Source organism: Brienomyrus brachyistius, chromosome 16 (assembly GCF_023856365.1).
Source record: "Brienomyrus brachyistius isolate T26 chromosome 16, BBRACH_0.4, whole genome shotgun sequence".
Lineage (NCBI taxonomy): Eukaryota > Metazoa > Chordata > Actinopteri > Osteoglossiformes > Mormyridae > Brienomyrus > Brienomyrus brachyistius.
In genome coordinates, this window is record NC_064548.1 from 5,231,873 (window position 1) to 5,252,850 (window position 20,978).

Below are 20,978 nucleotides of genomic sequence, written 5' to 3' on the forward strand. Positions count from 1 at the left end.
TAATGAATGACAATAACCAATAATAGTCTGAAGAATGTTGGAGTACATTGCTGTTATAGCCACTAAGCAGACTCTTCCATCCAGAGCAGTGTCAGGTATTTCCTGGATGCATGCAGTGTCTTCACTAAATCTGCAATATTCCTCTTAAAGGCAGCTGCCTTCTGCAGTTCTTGTGACTTCCGAAGTGAGTGCATGCCATGTTGATATAGAGTCACGTGCACAAACAAATTCTGTGCGTGCGTGTGTGTGTGTGTGTGTGTGTGTGTGTGTGTGTAGTGAAACGCTTTTTCCATCTGCTACATGGACTGTGCAGTGATAACAATAATATGGCAGTGCTTAGGGAGATGTAAACTGAAAAGTTAGAGATCAGTGCAGTTGGAATATCTACTCATATTGACCAGTCTTGGCTGCTGACAGTGAGCACCCCGCCGGTGGATCGTGGTTTTTCCCTCCCTCCTCGGGCCGCTCTCGGTAGGCCCTCACCCCCGCCGGCAGTGAGCACCCCGCCGGTGGATCGAGGTTTTTCCCTCCCTCCTCGGGCCGCTCTCGGTAGGCCCTCACCCCCGCCGGCAGTGAGCACCCCGCCGGTGGATCGAGGTTTTTCCCTCCCTCCTCGGGCCGCTCTCGGTAGGCCCTCACCCCCGCCGGCAGTGAGCACCCCGCCGGAGGATCGTGGTTTTTCCCTCCCTCCTCGGGCCGCTCTCGGTAGGCCCTCACCCCCGCCGGCAGTGAGCACCCCGCCGGAGGATCGTGGTTTTTCCCTCCCTCCTCGGGCCGCTCTCGGTAGGCCCTCACCCCCGCCGGCAGTGAGCACCCCGCCGGTGGATCGTGGTTTTTCCCTCCCTCCTCGGGCCGCTCTCGGTAGGCCCTCACCCCCGCCGGCAGTGAGCACCCCGCCGGTGGATCGTGGTTTTTCCCTCCCTCCTCGGGCCGCTCTCGGTAGGCGCTCACCCCCGCCGGCAGTGAGCACCCCGCCGGTGGATCGAGGTTTTTCCCTCCCTCCTCGGGCCGCTCTCGGTAGGCCCTCACCCCCGCCGGCAGTGAGCACCCCGCCGGTGGATCGAGGTTTTTCCCTCCCTCCTCGGGCCGCTCTCGGTAGGCCCTCACCCCCGCCGGCAGTGAGCACCCCGCCGGTGGATCGTGGTTTTTCCCTCCCTCCTCGGGCCGCTCTCGGTAGGCGCTCACCCCCGCCGGCAGTGAGCACCCCGCCGGTGGATCGAGGTTTTTCCCTCCCTCCTCGGGCCGCTCTCGGTAGGCCCTCACCCCCGCCGGCAGTGAGCACCCCGCCGGAGGATCGTGGTTTTTCCCTCCCTCCTCGGGCCGCTCTCGGTAGGCGCTCACCCCCGCCGACAGTGAGCACCCCGCCGGTGGATCGTGGTTTTTCCCTCCCTCCTCGGGCCGCTCTCGGTAGGCGCTCACCCCCGCCGACAGTGAGCACCCCGCCGGTGGATCGTGGTTTTTCCCTCCCTCCTCGGGCCGCTCTCGGTAGGCGCTCACCCCCGCCGACAGTGAGCACCCCGCCGGTGGTTCGTGGTTTTTCCCTCCCTCCTCGGGCCGCTCTCGGTAGGCCCTCACCCCCGCCGACAGTGAGCACCCCGCCGATGGATCGTGGTTTTTCCCTTGTCTTTCCATAACTATTTGGTCCTTGTCATAGTCCCTCAGAGCTTTATCTTTGCCCATTTCTTTTGTATTCAACCTGTCGACTATGAGTACCAGATATTAGCTTACTGTGTCAGGTATCCCAGAACTTGCTATGCCCTGTTTTTACCAGATAACCAACATTTTTCGCTATATATCCGGTGGTCATAATGTTTTGGTTTGATGCTGTATTTAATGGTATAAAGGGCATAAAGTGGCATGTTGGCTGTTAGCAGGCCCCCTGATATCCAATGAATGCTTCCTCATGAATGTAGAGCTTGACTGACTTAACATCTTCGTTATTCTGTCATTTGCATCTATACTAGAGCCGCTTCCTATGACTTATCTGACTATCCATCTGTATTTGATTATTCATTTATTTGTTTGCTTATTTACTTATTTATCTACTTCTTATTTAATGAGTTAAGAACTCGCCGGAGAATCCAGGCAATAAAACTTTAAAACATTTACAGTAGTCGCGGAAATATTGACGCTGAATCTGGCCGCAGCTCTCAGAAGATGCTGGTATGTGGGTTAAAGCTGCAAACTTCATATGCAAATCTTACTATCTGGTGGGATTCACAAACAACCATCATCCTGATTGATTTAATAAACTGCTTTTATCTTTCAAAGTGTTAATTAGGCAAGAGGGGCCCCGCTTTGAATCCTGCTTTCTGTGGCACTTAATCAGGAACGTTAGACAAGAAAGGAAAGTTTTTTTTCATGCCTTAACCTTTTTTCCTCTTTTTTGTGAGACGTAGAGCTACTTTAATGAGTTTAAGGGGAGAGGAACCACAATAGAAAACAAAGCTTCACGGACTTTAAATAATCTGGGAGCGTTTATTTTAGAATCACTTCTAAAATCCAAGCTGGGTGACTGACCGTGGTTGACCCAGATCAACCGGTACCATCAGCACCTGAGTTTGGTATCTCCTGGTACCTACTCATTTTGGGGCGGATCTGCTCGTGACTGGATGTGGTGAAGTTGTGTGCGGTGTGTCAGCCCGGTGGTGGGGAGGCGAGGTGTTACGCATGCAAATCCCACAACGCAAAACGTTAGAGAAGCCGTTTCTGTGACTAGCGACACTGAGTTTCCCATGAACCCTTGTGTTTCATTCTCGCTCTCGTTCAGAGACCATGTCTGCCAGTCAGACACTTCGAGGGAATATTTTCCACTCTTCCATCCCAGAGCTAGTCTGAATAATTTTCAACCGCATATTTTAATCCTCGAACTACCTTTGATGTCGTATTTGCCTGATTATTTCCCGCCACATGGAAAAACATGCCAGGGTGTGAGATGTACAGCCGCCGACGGCTGGCCGCGAGCAGCCTGACGGGACAGCGTGTAGCTCCCATGTGCGCGGCTTTGCTTGAAAACAACACGCGTCGACCACAAGGCGAGCTTGAGACACCCTATCGGAGCGTGTGTGTGTGTGTCTGCGTGTGTTTGCTGGGCCTGGCTGTAAAAGCCGGCCTGTGAGGACAGAGACGTTAGATTGCCTTGTTAAACTAAATTAGTTCCTGAAGAACTCCTTCTTTCCTATGTTATACTCATAAAAAGTGAGCTGCTGTTTACAGAGGGGCTGTCAAAGCGGGCAGTCTGTGAAGCCACTATCGAAGGTGGCGTAATAAAATCTGCACAATTAAAAGTTTCTCAGCAAAATTGCTAGCTGCACAGAACGGAGGAGGACAGAAATGGTCTCACCTCTAATTATTGACCGGCCTGGCTTGCTGCTTGCCGTCTTCATTAGTGTTTTCCTGCAGTAATTTGGCTCCGTGTGAGATTCATCATTTACTGTCTGTAACCTTTAATTCATCCGCTGCTTGCAGTTTTGTTTGCTGAAGTAAGACTTCGCCGGGCACGACGTCAATGGAAGCTGAGCACAGATTTGCCACGGAAAGCGCTGCCTTAATATTTTAGATGGCAACTTTTCGTTCCCGTATGAGATTTTAAACAAATCGCATGTCCTGACAAAACTGCAACATAGCAAGAAGATTATTTTTATTTAAAAAAAAAAGAGTATTTTCACTTGCCAGGCAATATACTGTATATGGGGATTTAGAAGGATGTGTTACGTAAAAGAGAGATATTGAAATATGTTTGGGGGCATTTTCAGAATCGTTCATATTCTTAGTTGCAGTTGCTGGACCGGGAAGAGTGCATCAGAAACCATTTCCACAAATAAAAAAAAATCCATTAAATGCAAATATCTGTTAGCGTGTCAAGACACTCTCCTTGGTCTCATTTTTTTCTTTTTCATGGTCCTGTGAGAGCAGAAACAGCCCCTGGCATCAATCTCCCCAGAGCTCCAATCTCTCACCCGCCGATGTTCCCCAGCTTCAGTCGCTGAATATTTCATTTCTGCTTTCCAGCTCCTAAGACCATGTTTGTGATTGTGTACGATATTAAGCGTTTCCATATGTCACTGTCCGCCGTGTAGAAAAACGACAATATATGAGCTCAGCCCATTAAACAGGGGAGATGTTTGCACACTTTGTTTTTATATGAAAAGTAACCCTGCACAGATGAATGGTATGCCAACCTTAAACTCTGCCCGTCATCATGAGGCTGCAGGGTCAAATCCCTGGGTTCGTTTCCCTTGGCCAAGGGCCCTAACTCCCAAACACTACAGAGGCTGTATATGGCCCCTGCTCTCTCACACTTATGTTGCTTTGGTGAATAATGTTGGCTCTCTTAATTAAACTGTAGTGAATCTCCATGCAGGCATATCTTGCACTTTACGGAAAACGTAGGCGTGCCGCTGTCTCATTCTATATACAGATTAAATGAATGTATCTATGGATTCCGGACTTTCTTCACCCTATATAGGTTATATGTTACAAATATATAAATGTTCATATCTATTGAATTTTAATCCAGCTGACTAATTAGTTAGTATTCCGTGATTAATGCATTGCTAATAGTTGGTTTTCTCCTAGTTATTAGAATTATTTAATTCATAATGGTTAATAATTAATGCATAGCACATGGCTGTCAGGGGGGTCACGGGATGAGTGCATAAGCCCAGATTAAGACACAGGGAGATTCTCTAGCTATAATGAATGCAGGCCAGGCAGGGTTACCTCTTTAGGGAACAGGTGCGATAGGGCTAATTGTGCGTTTGTCCCCTTTTATCTGGCTAAATTGAGACGTGCTGTAAGGTGCATCGCTAGAGAGGGTCCCAATGGTTCTTCCCACTTACGGATATTATCGAGGGGAAAATGAGCAGCTAGAAGCATCTCGTTTGCACGGCGGGCCAGCAGAGATTAATCGACAGTTCATGCTGATGTATGGGGGGGGCGGCGGCAAGATTCTCTGCACAGAAGGGCAAAGTGCTGCTACTGACTGGTCAGATGACAGTGTATCCTGATTGGTACTCACTTTACTCCCATGCTGCCATGGTTGGTATTTTTAAATTGCTTACTGTATAGGCTGTGAGTGTGTGCCCGCAACCAACTGGCATCCCCATCCAGTGTGCCGATCCTGTAACCGACTAGAACTTCATCTAGTGTGCCAGTCCTGCAACCGACTGCCATCCCCATCCAGTGTGCCAGTCCTGTAATCAACTGGCATCCCCATCTGGTGTGCGAGTCCTGGAACCGACTAGCATCCCCATCCGGTGTGCCGGTCCTGTAACCGACTAGCATCCCCATCCGGTGTGCCGGTCCTGTAACCGACTAGCATCCCCATCCGGTCTGCTAATCCTGTACCTGACTGGCATCCTTATCTGCTGTATTGGACCTGTAGCTGACTGACATACCGATCCGGTGTGCTAGTCCTGTAACCGACTAGCATCCCCATCCGGTATGCCAGTCCTGTAACCGACTGTCATCCCCATCCGGTGTGCCAGTCCTGTAACCGACTGTCATCCCCATCCGGTGTGACGGTCCTGTAACCGGCTAGCATGCTCATCCGGTGTGCCGGTCCTGTAACCGACTGGCATCCCCATCAGGTGTGCCGGTCCTGTAACCGACTGACATCCCCATCCGGTGTGCCGGTCCTGTAACCGGCTAGCATGCTCATCCGGTGTGCCGGTCCTGTAACCGACTGGCATCCCCATCAGGTGTGCCGGTCCTGTAACCGACTGACATCCCCATCCGGTGTGCCGCTCCTGTAACCGACTGACATCCCCATCCGGTGTGCCGGTCCTGTAACCGACTAGCATGCCCATCCGGTGTGCCGGTCCTGTAACCGACTGGCATCCCCATCCGGTGTGCTGGTCCTGTAACCGACTGATATCCCCATCCGGTGTGCCAGTCCTGTACCTGACTGGCATCCTTATCTCGTGTATTGGTCCTGTAGCTGACTGACATACCGATCCGGTGTGCCGGTCCGGTAAATGACCGGTATCTCCATCTAATGTGCTGGTCCTGTAACCAAATGGAACCCCATCTGGTGTGCTAGTCCTGTAACTGACTGGTATCCCCTCTGGTGTGTTCCGTGATGAACTGATATCCCATGCAAGGTGTCCTCCTGCCATGTGCCCTACACTGCTTGTAATAGGCTCCAGACCCCTGTGAGCCTGCTTTGGTCATGAATGGATGCATAGTAAAGGGATCTCGTGGGATCAAGGTTCCTGGTGGGACGTGAACACATCACAGCCTGGTATCTGGCTCTGTCACCACGGGTGCAGCGAGCCAGCCAGTTAATTCGTTATCTTCCTGCATATCACATCAGTGTCTTAGGAGTCCAGACATGAGCACCCTGAGGTGCTAGTGCTCTGCCTGGAGACCTGAATCTCACTCGGGCGTGTGCATGTTTTCCTTACAGCTCCGTATATACCTACCCCCCCCCCCCCACGCCACACACACCTGCCACGTCTGGCAGGTGACAGTCCCTTCATGGATGTGCTACTAATGCCCACATGGGGCAGGGGGATTAAGGACCACCACAACTGTCCGTAAATATCCATTTATGTTATTATGTATGACATATATATGAACTATAACATTATATATATATATATAACATTATAACATTATATATGAACTAATATGAATCTTGCAGCTGATATGATGTGAGTTTCTTTTAGCTACTTGATGGGAGGCTGTTGCAGGGCATGCCCTCACTGCCTGGGTCCAAACCCACACACGGAGCCAGCACTGCGATTGAATTTTTTTTTTATAAATGTAACTGGTTTTGGAAAGTTTATAACAATTATACTTCTATTTCTACTTTTTTGAGTAAAATAAGTGATAATACAGATTGATCAAAATCACTTAGTGGTCCAAACACTACAGAGGAATAAAAATGTTACATTTTCACAGCCTTTGTTCCCACTCATTACCTGCTGATGAGCCGCTTCTGGAAGCCAACTCCAATGGCGCCTCGCTCCGTAAACAAATAGTTTTCTGAGGAAGCTGATGGCTTCTGTCTCACTGAATGAATAATGGAGTGTCATTGGCAGGGCAGGAAAACTTTTGCGAGACAATCCAAAAGCATAAAAAAAAAATGGTGTCTTGCAAACGGAGGTGCGTCTGGCCGTATGGAAATCAAATGCTAATAAACTCTCACCCCTGTGGTACTTCAGCTGTTTTCTCTTTGATAACCCAATTATTGTCTCAAGAGCTGTGTCAATTGCTTCAGCGATCCCTTCTTGAACAAATCACTCCCATAACCTGGAGCACTTTCGATTTGATTCTGCCATTTTTTGACAGTTCAAAGCAATCAGAAACGGTCTCACAAAGACGGGGATTGATTTTTGTGTTCTCGCTTATCATGCTAATTCCCTGAAAATCAGCCTTTTTATCCCCTGGCCTGATTACAGCGCTTGCAAAGACTTGGGCTCCCGGACCTTCTTCCTGCCCGGGTCCTGCCTGTCCTTTCTTGCTACCCCGGTACCGACTCAAGTTCACAAGTCGGGCCTCAGATCTTTCTCAGAACCCCGTGCTCTGCAGAGGAATAATGTGATTCCTTAAAATAAAGCAAAACGTGGGAGTTTAGTTTACCTATTGTTCATGCATATTCATACAGATGTGGAGGAAGTGTGTGGTTCATACCTGTGATCAGAACGTCACAGGTTCTAATCCCCAGGCTGGCCGGTGATTTCTCTTTTGGGCTCCTGAACGAGGCCCTGAGCCCTCATTTACTACAGGGACTGGCTGATTTTGCTTCCTCAATTGTATGTCATGTTGGATGAAATGGTCTGCTTTAAAAAAAATTACACACACACACACACATTTCTACACCTAAACAAAGTGCAGATGTTTTAGTTGCATGAAACCCCATAGGGCTGATTCTGCAAAGAAGCTGGTAAGTGTGAAAATTATCGCCATCAAACAGCAGCCTTGTGACGGTGATTAAGTCGCTCTTTCCTCTCTATTCATCTGACATGATGGTCCTTTTCATTTTACCAGAGGCTCTTAATTGTTTCTTAGATAGGGAGCTTGTTTGTTATAGAAAATAGTTGCCCATCTGGTGTCCTGAAACTGACAGGAATCCCCAACAGGTGTGCTGGTCCTGTAACCGACTGGTATCCCCTCTGGTGTGTTCCGTGATGAACTGATATCCCATGCAAGGTGTTTGATTGTTATAAAAAAATAGTTGCCTGCTGCTTCACGCAAAATGAAGTCATATTTAGACAGGGCCAATCTTGCTGGGACACTTCAGTTGGACACTTAAAACTGTAATACTCATCGGTCAGGGTACTGAAGAGTGATGTTCTGTAATACCTTACTCATACTTTAGTCATTGAATTAATGGTTGAAAACTAATTTTCTGCAAGCCTTTATAAGTATGTAGATCAGGGCTATTCAAATCTGGACCTCAATTCCAAATCCAACCCTTGGTTTCAATTCTCCCAGATTAGTTTAAAAATGGCTGATTGTGATTGGCCACAGACACTTCACACCTAGCTTGCAGGTGAAGGAAGGCTGGTTGGAATTTGAATCGCCCTGATTTAGATCATTATTCCCCCGAGGCTGTTTAAGAGGCTTAATTACATTTTACTTTCCAATATCTTATGAAACCTTTTATTCATAACTATTTATCAACTGTGAACCAACCTCTGTGTAAACACTTTCTTTGCATTATCTAGTTGTTAATCATTTTAGTGGTGTAATTGCTGAATATTTCCAGATAATTTAATAGGGATATTTTTAAACCTTGGTAATAGAACTTAATTACTGTAAATAAACAATTTACTTTCAGAGTCAAATTCTAGTAAATTTTACTTTATCTAAGCTGTTATTTGTAAATGCTTATGTCTGCGAGTTTTTCTGTTAATATATATTATATTGCTTTCACGATTCTGCATCACTTTGTTCCGGAGTTGAGTTACCTCCCTCGGGCCGATTACCTTCTGAATCTCCCATATATTTTCTCATTCCACTGGCGACAATCAAAATTTTCACACAATGCCAAAACCACATATCATATGTTCGGCAGGAATCGCAAGCACCAATCTGCAGGTCTGCGTATCGATGCTGTGAGATATCGGTGGACACACTGACACTGGGTGACCTTCACATGGCCTGATTCACAGCAGCCTCTGGTCTGCACCATCTTCTGCGGAAACAGATGGCACCGTCAGATGTGAAGTTGTTTAGTACTGTGGAAAAGTCTTAGGTGGTTAATGAAAGTGATGATTAAAAGTGTTCATGTTTGTGTAAGACTATGATATTACTTAAAACTATGATATGTGAACCAGCACCAGCTAACCCATTTTGAATATCACCCAATATTTGCAGCAACCATCCAATATACCCATGAAGCTTTTGACTGGACCACTAGCTCACCTTGTTTGGCTATTCAGTACTCCCAAAGCTATTTAACTAATTAAGCCAATTAATTAATTGAGCTGTTTATGAAATGTAACGAATCCATGGAATGGCTGGGGTGCCCCTGAGGAGAGTTTTGGGAACTGAGACCATCTTCATCAAGCCATCCAACAACAGAAATGTAACTTATTGGAGAACAGATGAAATTCTTGTTAGTGTTTTATCACTGTTGCTGCTAATTTGCATATCTTCTAATGTTAAATTGTAATTTTTTTCTGAGGAGATATACACTTACTAAATAGATAAATAGCATTTAACATTTTCATTGACTCCCTAAGACTTTTGTACAGTACTGTGTGTGTGTGTGTGAGTGTGTGTGTAAATCTATATAAATGTGTTTCCGTAGACTCTGCTTGAAATCTATGTTAAATTTCTAATTGAGGTTATTGAAAATTGTTTATGCTGGAGTGAGAGTTAATATTTTTTCCCATTTAAGTTTGAAATCCTTCCGGTAAATACATTTGTTTTATTTGCATATAATGACAAAATGTAGGCAAGATGCAATTGCTTAGAACAAACCGCTGTCTAAGTACACAGACGGTCATCCTGACTACGACTTGTCATCGACTCTGGAGAATCAGTGTGTCAGTACCTAGAAGAGACAGGCAGGCGGGCAGAGTGGCCAACAAGAGGTTCGCCGTGGCCTTGCCTGGGTTCACCTATTGTTTCCAAGCACTCAAAGCTAGTGTCTGCCATAGTAAGGAGTCGTGAACCTTTATTCACTCTCTACGCTCACTTTACTCCTCTCCCTCCTGATTGAAATGGAGAAGTCCATGCTCCATTGGCATGGTTTTGCTGGTGTACCCGGCCTCCTCCATCCATTGGTTCAGGCCCCTCGAGTGAAACGTTGTTCCTCTCTGGGATGTGAGGTTCAGGAACACAGTCTGTCTACATTCACCGCATCCCTGCCAGACAAATGATGAGCACAGAGGAGTCCGTTCCAAGCTTGCAAATGAGATGATGGACCTTCTACAAGTTTGAATATTTATAAATGAAACTTAACAGGTCATTATACTGCAGTTTAGCATTCCTGGCAGCCAAACAGAGGAAATCAAAGAGGAAAAGCCTTCGTTTTTATTTTTTTCCCCTGCTTTCCTTAAAGGCATAAACCTGGTCGAACTTCTGTTCACTAAATCTCCTTGATTAACAAAACCATACAAATTAAAATTTATGACTTGGATTCGCTTCGGCTCAAGTCAAGCTTCCTGTCTGTCTGCCAGAGGTTTTGCCACGATGGTCGAAGCATATTGTCATTAGCTAATGCCCCATGTTTTGATCTAACGTAAACAGGAAGCTAGAGTCTTCTAGCAACTGTATATTACAGACATATGGCTCGCCACTGTGACTTGCTCTGGTTCGTTAGTGTTCGTGTCAGGGAGTATTAGGAAGTGAGCAACAAGGAGATGTATGTAAAAGGGGCATCAGAATCTGTGAGAATGAATAAACATAAATATAAGGATTCTTATAAGAGATAAACAGTACGTCAATGCATCCTGGATCATACATCTGTGTTCCTGTAGTGATTTAGTACTTTGGGGATCTGTTCAAAAACCATGACCCTATGCTGCTGTCCTCTCGGGACCAATAGGATCATATTGGGTTCCGGGAGGAATGGGTCTGCACTGTGGCTGAACCTGGACCTCATATGGTACAGAGGGCCCACAGGACCGGGCCTTATGCGCTGCCTCAGGTTTTCATGTGGTTTGAGGCACCATAACGAGCTTTTTTAAAGTGGTCATCCTAACTTCCATTGGCAGACAGAGAATGCGTTCTGTGATCTGGATATTCAACCTCACTGTCGGCGTGTCCTGCTTTCAGGGAGCACGCTGCTTACGGGGCAACTCAAATATTGCATGCTAGGCAAAAAAAGGACAAAGGGAGGCCTCTTTGTAGGACATGGACAAAAGTAATGAAAACATTGAGGGTTTCTTCTTCTGCAAATGCTCCTAATTGTATTGTAAAAAAAAACAGCAGGGTTCTCAGATGCTTTCCAAGTTAAACTCTCCTCTTTACTATAGAATTTCAGCAGCGAAAAGCGAAACCCAATAAAGTCTGTCGATACTGCATGAGAGCAGAGGATCCTCCTGTGCCTGTTTTGTTTTCATAAATGGGTGCGTTTTTCACAAAGGGGTACATCTGGAACACCAACTCCATCTCTTTAAAGTACTGGACACAGTGACGACCATCGCTTTGGTTATTTATTTTTGAGGTGTTCATGCTTTACTAAGCTTTAAAAAGTCCATTCAGCTACTAGTAAAATCAAGATTTTACAGGTAAGCAGTTTACAGAGGGAAAATAAAAGAAGAGAAAGTAATAATGTATTTAACGTATCCACTATGAAGCGAAATATTTTATAATGCCAAATTATTTTACACAGTTATTACAGATTCCAAGAAAAACTTATGACAAACAATATTTATTGTAACATGGTAGCATCACAACCTGATTTATACATTACATGTACTGATAATGAACTACATTATCTGCATGTATAAAGTTGTGGTGCATCAAATATTTATTATTGTCATATTTACACTAAGATTTCTAACAGTAATAACAAAACCAGATCTGCAACACTTTAGTTAAGGCCATGTTTTTAGTAATATATTAATATATAAACACATACATAATGCATTATAAACATGGCTTTAAGCATTTATAAAAAGGCATAACACATTATAGCCATGTTTATTATGCATTATGAATGCTTTATGAAGCTCTCATCTAAATGCAGTATATATACCTTTATAATGCACTACAAAGCATCTATAATGCTTATACCAACCATTGTAATACAGTATAAAGGTATCTATAGTGCATTATAGATTAAAGCTTTATAAAGCATTCATTATGCATAATCCATGTGGCTATAATGTGTCATGCCTTTTGATAAATATTACTAGTCATGTTTATGCCTTTTGAATGCATTATAATGCATCATGAATGTGTTTCTATATAACTAAAAACATGACCTTAAGTAAAGTGTTAGCATCAGCTCTCAGCGAAACACGGTGTACTTGTCAGACGCAGAATATTATCTGCAATCACAGAATGTCATCATCAATCCATTTTATTTGTCTTAATATCTTTGCTTTACTGAATTTTCAAATTTTCCCCATTTCTTTTGTATTCTGATACACAAACATGGAAAGTGCCGGAACATCTAATGTGTCCAAGCTGTCAGGCCACATGTGAGGAAGAGGTGCCCTAAAGGCACGTTTATAACTGCATTTCAAGGCCTGGTGACAGGATTTGCCTGACGGAAACTCCGTTTGCGACACTTTGTGGATCAGCCCTGCTCCCTATAATCCCCGTCTCCCCCGCTTATTTCACCTCAGGCCCAAAGATCTCGGAGCATTCTGAGATGGTCAGCTCCACTATCTGGTTCTGGTACACCATGTTCACAGCCATGTTGCCGTGGTCCAGTTCAGGCCAGAGGAGTGTCGGTCCAAACACGATACCTATTCCCTGAGTGGACATCAGATTCTTCGATGACTTGGTCAAAATCCTGACAAAAGATAAAAATATTTACACGTTTACACATTTTCCTCTTCTATTGACTTTCATACATATGTAGGATGTTTACAGTGCAGATTATTTCCTGTATGATGGTACAAAAGCTTTTCCTACTGAAGGGGACACTTCTCTTCCTGTCATGTTTACAGTTTACATACCTACAACAGTATGATAACTGTGACACAATTTCCTTCTCTTTTCCCTCTTTACTGGCTGAACTGAAATACATTTCCAATAGGGAAAATGCAGATTTTGTCACATCTGTGTTTGAAAACAATAGAGAAAAATACAGATGATTCTGAATTATTTCTCTGTGCATCTCTGTGCATAAATCTGTTACAGAAAACCAATCACAGTATCTCAGTGGTACACCTGAGAGTGGATTTCAATGAGGTTGAAATTAATTGACGATGTTTCTCTATTTACTTTTTCAATAAAACAACAATTCCATATTTTTACTAGTATAAATTTCATGTGGGAAATATTAATAGGCGGCATTTGGACTTACATAACATTTTAGATCAGACAATACTATTTTGCAATATCCCAATGTAAAACATACTAAAATACTCATTTTTTTTAAACAAACTAAACTATTTGTGTGCTACATACATCCTTTCCACTGTAATCATAATCATAATCTGTGAACAATTTAGAATAACTCATTATGTTAAAGTATCAGTTACGGTATAAATGTGAAGATAAGCATGTATGTAAGAAGATACGTATGATCCATCCATCCATCCATCCATCCATCCATCCGTCTGTCTGTCTAAGTACCTACCTACCTACCTACCTACCTACCTATCCACCTACCTTGCAGTTGCTTATCCTGGACTGGGTCATGGAGTGATACATGACAATAGAAACAACAGGAGCTCTACAGGAGCACTACAGGAGTACTACAGGAGCTTTACTGGAGCACTACAGGAGCTCTACAGGAGCTCTACTGGAGCACTATGGGAGCACTACAGGAGCTCTACAGGAGCTCTACTGGAGCACTACAGGAGTACTACAGGAGCTCTACTGGAGCACTACAGGAGTACTACAGGAGCTCTACTGGAGCACTACAGGAGCTCTACAGGAGCGCTACTGGAGCACTATGGGAGCACTACAGGAGCTCTACTGGAGCACTATGGGAGCACTACAGGAGTACTACAGGAGCTCTACAGGAGCACTATGGGAGCACTACAGTGGCACTACACCAGCACTACAGCATGCACTTCTGCATGCACCTTTTCCACCAGTCTCAGGGCCTCCCCCTGGACTTGGGGAGCAGCCTTGGGTAGATGAAGATGTCTCCTCAGAAAGCTGTTTGCCTTGGAAGTGTGTCAAACCATAATTTAGACCTCCCCCCCCCCCCCACCCCGGTGCTCTTACAAAGTAAAAGTAAACTTTACTGTCATTTCACACATGCACAGTAAATCCAGGCAGTAGGCTCTCCTAGTGAAGGCACCACACATACTAATAGTTATACAGAGAGTACAATGCAGAAGCCTTCATAGTCCATATGATCATACTGAAACGGTTCATGCGTCTCCATGTGGGTTTGGATCCTGTGCCAGAGAATGTGGGCCCCAAACACGCATGCAGGGGCACCACCGTCTTCATTAAGCGCAGCTCTGCAACCAGCAGATGCGGTGAATCACTGACTTAACTGAACACGTAATGAAAAGGAAAAAAAACAATATACGAACAAACTTCGTAAATGCCCGTTAAATGCATATACTCTCCATCAAAGATACTCTTACAATTCTAAAAAGGGGGACTTACGATCTGAACTTTTATGTGAATGCCACAATCACAAGTCATGTCAGCCAACAAATTAGCCCTAAACCCTCCTACACAGCATTTGTTATTAGCCAGCAGTGCTAACTGGTAAAGCTGGAGCTTATCAGTAGACATGCACAAGACTGGATTACTATGATGTATAACTATTGTTTTGTACTGATATAAAATACCAACTTAGCTTTTACTCAGATGTCATTTGAATAATAGCTTTTCTAGAAACTGCCCTTAAATATAGAAGGATCTTGGAAATAATTATTAGATCAAAAAATAGCCAAGAACAAGCTGTACTATGAGCTTTGTGCTCTGAGTAAAATTATAGTCACTGTACAAGGTGCTGTTTTCCAAATTAAATATAGTTTGTTAAGAAATGTACCTTAAATATGGCACTAAATAAAGCATTTGGGAACTTACATGACGTTTCCGCTAAATGGCTTTTCCAGAGTACGCTCTGGCGTATACCAGTATAAAATATGCTAACAATATACTGGTCAGTACCACTACTGTGGTTATATCTGTATTTGTACAATGAAGGCATTTTCGCCATTGTGACGCTTGCGTAAATAAAATAATGCCTGTAAAAAATATATTTTATACAACTACTAGCGCTAGCTAAGTGTCTACTAAACACCTGAGGTTCGTCCTCTGCCATTTGACCCATCGCTCGATTGCACAGAGCCATCGATGAACCTCAGCTAATGACATCATCCAATTTGGGGTGTGGTCCAAAGAAGGTCACGTAGCTAAAATGGCCCATACCTTTCCCTGTGGAAAAAACAACAGTCGAGTAGAACTTCCGCAGAGCTCTCAGAATTAATGCCTTCACTGCGTTAAGCTAGTAGGGGGTCCAAAAATAAAATAAAAAAAATGACATACATGCTTCTCCATACATTGTAAAAGATGGATGTGGGGGGGGGGGGGGGGGGGGGAGATATCAATACCACTGCCTGATGCTGTTTTTATGATTTCTGGATTGCCCAGGGTTGCCTGGGGTTTTCGAAAGCTAAGGTATTCGTTATTATATGTTGTATAAATAGGGGCCAGTGCGGCCGCCACTCGGTGGCGCTGGGGAATGCTTTGAGGCACCGCTGCCTGGACTGAGGCTTGGCTGGGAACGAGCGTGGGGCCACCGCAGCATGGTCGGCTCGCTGGCAGCCCTCGCGGGCCGGCTGCAGGCCCAAACGAGGCCTGCGGTGGGGTAACGTGGGCCCAGGACGGGCCCAGGTCGTCCTTAAAGCTACACCGATCAGCCACACTAGCACATAAATACACCCAGCGGCTTCTGGGGGTTAGGGTACGAGACTTTTCTGTGGTTTTGAACTGAATTCCACGTATGAAACACAAGCCTGCAAAGAACACAGTTTACTGCATTAGCATGTATAAGCTTTTACATTGTTCTCAAAAATGACTCAGAAATACATATCTTATGCATGGGATTTAAAATTCTAGAGACATTGTATTTATTGTCTTATTATAGTGAGTGCCTAATTGAACCACCTTAATTTGTGTTTAATGTGTGTTTACTAGTTCCTGGAATGAGATGCAGTATAAGCTTGTCATTGGATAGAGGTACTGACTGTTTATTGCGCATATTGCAATGAACTTTTGCATTGTGTTTCATTTTGATTCATTTTAATAGGTGACACACTCAGAGAGGCACCAAGGTTGTCCAAGGCCTCCGGGGTCGGGCCTGACCCCAGCTCTGGTTCTGTGTCCACACCTGACATATTACGGGCCGCACCGCAAACAAGGGGGTCAGCGTGGATTAGTGGCTCTATTTGATCTGGGCATAACCCAGTGCCTCGGAGATTCCCAAGGGGAAGGTGAGATATCCGCTTCTGGGAAAAGGGAAATCGATGGTGTATCAAAGCGTGCACAGCGTATTCTATACGCCGTCGCGATTCGCTGTGCTCTGTTCAAGACGGCTTTCATTTTCCGCTGCCGCTAACGTATCGACAGGGCTGTTACGTGCATTAGCTGTGAAGATCCACGTGTATCAACAGGAGTTTAAGAACAGAATCAATTATTCTCCATGCATATAAGATATAAACACAGAAAATAAGCCATTTCTGACAAAGTAAGGCTTCAGACTAAAAATAGGTACTGATAAAACTTTAGCTGAAGATGTGTTTGATAGACTGGGTTATCTTTAATGCTCCATACACACAATTAACAGGAATTGTTTATGAGAGTACAGGCTCTGATTGGCTGCCCAGATGAAATACGAGCTCTGATTGGCTGCCTAGATGAAATACAAGCTTTGATTGGCTGCCTAGATGAATTACAAGTCGCTTTATGATGAAACAAATTGGCTGGCAGTAACGGTAACAGCACGATATGTCGGCGAAAGCCTCTGGTAGAAATTACGCTAGCAAAAGGTAATTGATTCTGGGCTAACACATGATTTCAGGTGAAAGCTTGATTACGGGAAGTTTATTAATGAACATCCATTAATCAGCACTGACAAGCTCTTTTCGAGTATTTGTGATTTGCGCTATTGGAGTTAATGTGTACATCTGATTCCACAGGCTTTCCTGGGCTTTGGTAGGGGGGCTGGGCACTGAAAATCCCATTATAAACAGGCACAAAGGAGAGGTGCAACATTCATGCAGTCACGACAGAATGGAAACTAATTATGCTCAATAAATGGTGCTCTAATTTAAAGAATATATGTGCGCTTGCGAAAGCGTGCGGTAAATCTAGCTGCAGAAAGGTGTGGAAAGCCAACAGATGTGAAATATAAAACGCTGCCCCCTCCTAACACAAAAGCAAACCACAATTTCCCTGATAAGGTGTCAGGCGCCTTATTCACTTTCACGTTACGCTAATCCTCAGCACATACACCTCCGTCAGTGTTTCTGCTTAATTAGAATAATTAGAATATCGGGACGTAAGAGTTCTGAGTATCATTACCAATGATCTGCGTATACATGTGGCCACTTCATTATTAGGGCCTCATTTGAAGGGGAAGGAGAGGGCGGGAGGCAGAGCTGATATCGCCCGGATGTTTTCTGCACGCATCCGCAGAGTGGCAGCAATTAAAATGCAGAGTGTCAGCTAGAGCTGTGTTGGGTTGAAAAGTCGGGAGAAGGTGGTGCGACAACTGACACTGAGTTCTTCGTGTTACCCTTCCGACGAAACGCGTACAGCTCCTCCGTCAAGGGGGCCGTACCCAAACTGCCAGTGTTTACGGCCTTTGTAGCATGAGCGTGACAATGCGCTGGACTGATCGCGGCATCCAGCGGACGCGATTGTGTAAATGTACCCGCACAGCCAGCATGTGCACGTCCACCTTGATAACAATATCACGGCCCTCCATCGGCCGTCATCTGCTTGGTCAGACCCCAAGCCCTGGTCAGAGGACCGTGGCCAACATTTCACCAGACCCTGGAAAGTCAGAGGGAGAGTCACTCCCCTGTCCCATATATTACGGGATCACCTCGTGTCCCATCCTTATTCAGGAAAACACAATATTTGTCCCATATTACCATACACATCACACACCCCCCCCACTGTAGGTAATGTAAATGGGATAGGCAGGCCCCTCATGGGGGTGCACGCGAGTCTGAGTGGTAGCGGGAGTAGCTTGTGATAGCCTTTGGTTTAACCTGATAACAGACTGATATCCCAAATAGGATCTGACAGGCGTCGCTAAAGATGCCAATGCTAATTAATTAGCATCTCATTTTGAGCGGTAAGCGGCGGGATATGTCGGTCCGGAGCACGATGCCATTCCCCCTCCGGTGCCTTTTATTGGGTCATGACTGTGCCCCGTCAGCTAAGGGCTGCTTGATAAGGGGGGGCTGGGGAGGAGGGTGGCTAACGTGTCCCTGTCACCGTTCCCAGAGTCCCCAAGCTACAACTACTGCTCAGAGCCACACCGCCATGTAGGTGACACCGCGGTTTCCCCGGACGTGCTGCCACATCACCGTGCCGGTCACATGGGCAGACCTGGCGTCAGAGCGTTCCGGATGTAAAAGTAATCAGCACTGACATTTGGTCTCCGTATGAGTGAATCAGGCCGTTCAGGAGTTACAGAGCTGTGCTCCCCTACCACTGAAGCACTAATTTAATGTTTTATTATAGTCTTTCTGTTTTTAATATTATGTAAATGACATTGTAGCTGCCCCCCCCCCCCCCCCCCATTGACCCTGGCCAGGATACGTGTTAGAAGATGTATGGAGAGATGGATCTACTGCAAAAGCATTGATGTCCTTGTATTTAAATACAGTACATTATGTACCTGTCATATGATTATTAACTGAGATCCCACACTGTGTGGTGTAGAGTCTTAAATATTCAGTAACCTGAACACCCTCCACCCCCCCTCCCCCCGCCCCCCCCATCTGTGATCCCCAAGGCTCCATGCTTACGGGGGCAGTGTGCAGCGGTGGAACCAGCAGGAGAAAGTCCAGGGAATAATGGCAAGGCCTTGAGCTCAGAAATGACATTTCCATTCTGGCCCCTGGTTTGACTCACTCATACCTTGCGTCCCCGCTAAACCCGCTATTTTATTTTTCCACATTGTGGAGAGGGACTCTGGATTCACAAAAACATAACACATGGACTTCAAACCAATGTGGTAAATTAAGAAAAAAAGAGAAAAATGAACACCACTCCCAAAACACCCACGAGAGAGGAATAAATAGTGTATGGGTATGTGAAGGTACATTTAAGAAATCTGGTTTCCTTGACCACATCGTCACAATATGCATATACAACTGCTTATTGAATCCAGGCAACGCCGATTTAAAAAAAAAGAAAAGAAATAGGGGCTCTGCCAGAGCACAAAGTGAAGCCACAACAAAGGAACTTTAAAGGGGGACTTCACAGACTCGTACTACACTGTTCGGAGAGCTCAGCCAGCGCAAAAATAGGACCTCGAGTGAAACGCGTTTTCGTAACAGGTCTTTCATTTTCTTTGCAGGGAACAATGAATAAAGTTGGGGAAAAACTCTCCCCGCCATGCCTCGTTTAAAAGAAGTAAGGCTTGAAGATATTTTCATCAAATTAGGCATATGAATACACACACACACACACACACACACACACACACACACACACACACTGCTAATTCGGCTTTCAGTATTACGGACCCTACTAGCCGCTAGCTTGTTTCCCCTTTGGCATCTCGTCTGCAGTTGTTATTGTGAATGTGTGCAGAAACAATGCAAAATGGGACCGATTTCAGTTAAAACTGGACAGTGAGGCATCCCACACCACGGTGTTGCTCTGAAGGGCCACTGCTGGCTTTTAAAGCCAAAACCAAAGCAAGATTTTCAAGAGAGTGCGTGCTTGTGCGGCTCACAAACTGTTATAACTCACTGACTAAGCACAGTATCACATTTAATTACTGGTGTTTACTCCATTCTCAAGTGGTACCTCATCCTCTGCTTTTGGTAATGATTACTGTATAATTGACTTGTTTTTAATGGAAAAGGTGGTTCAGGTTTTGATGTTATTAAAACATTGTTCACTTGGTAATAGTTAGGCATGTAAAATGTGATAATGAACTCTCCAGATACTTAAAATAATTCTAAAATCACTGGGGCTGTTTAACCTAAGAAACTCAAATGCTCTAAAAAACATATAATTACTAAAAGATGTAACGACGCAGCTTGAAACACAGGTATTTGTGTTTTTTGCTTTGTTCATTAGTCAGCTAAGTGGCACGATGAGACAGATAGTTTACCCACTTAGAATTTGCTTTTAATTGCGAGACATTTGAGCAGTGGCGACACCTTGGGCTAGGAGGACTGAATGACACCGAAAATGCACACATAGGACAGCCACACGCTCCAGTGGGCAGAGAACTGAACGCTGGTCCAACTTGCAGATGACTTCAGAAGTTTGTCATAATTCATGTATAAAGTACAAGAGGGCTGCAGACAATAAAATAAAGGATCCTGGGATAACTGTCCAAGATCCTCCCCCAGTCTGGGGGGGTAGGGGGGAAGGGGGCGGGGTTACAGGTCTCGGGAGAACTTTAAAATCGTTAATCCCTCTCATCATTTGAACATGTGCCCTCCAGACCTGGCTCCTCGCTCAGGACGTGGGGGAAAAAACATTTCACATTCACAGATGATCCTAATTTGGTGCGGTTTGGAGTGTAATTTAGATCAAAGATATCCATGTAAATGAGTCAGGGTTCCTTAATTAGGTGCCTGTGAAGAGGGGGAGACAGGGAAAGAGAGCGAGAGGAGTCGCACCACATCAGTAGGTATGGGTGTGGTGTCCACAGCCACGCGGCCTTCGCC

The 20,978-nt window shown here is 45.1% G+C and overlaps 1 protein-coding gene across 1 annotated transcript in view; it reads right to left on the reverse strand.

The window, feature by feature from the left end:
* Positions 1–11,601: 11,601 nt before the first annotated feature.
* arhgap15 (Rho GTPase activating protein 15) overlaps positions 11,602–20,978 on the reverse strand; it is a 123,374-nt gene continuing 113,997 nt past the window's right edge. The window contains exon 14 of the mRNA XM_048978498.1: positions 11,602–12,925. Coding sequence (XP_048834455.1) covers positions 12,742–12,925 — 184 coding nt within the window. The 3' untranslated portion in view covers positions 11,602–12,741. The remainder of the gene's footprint in view (positions 12,926–20,978) is intronic.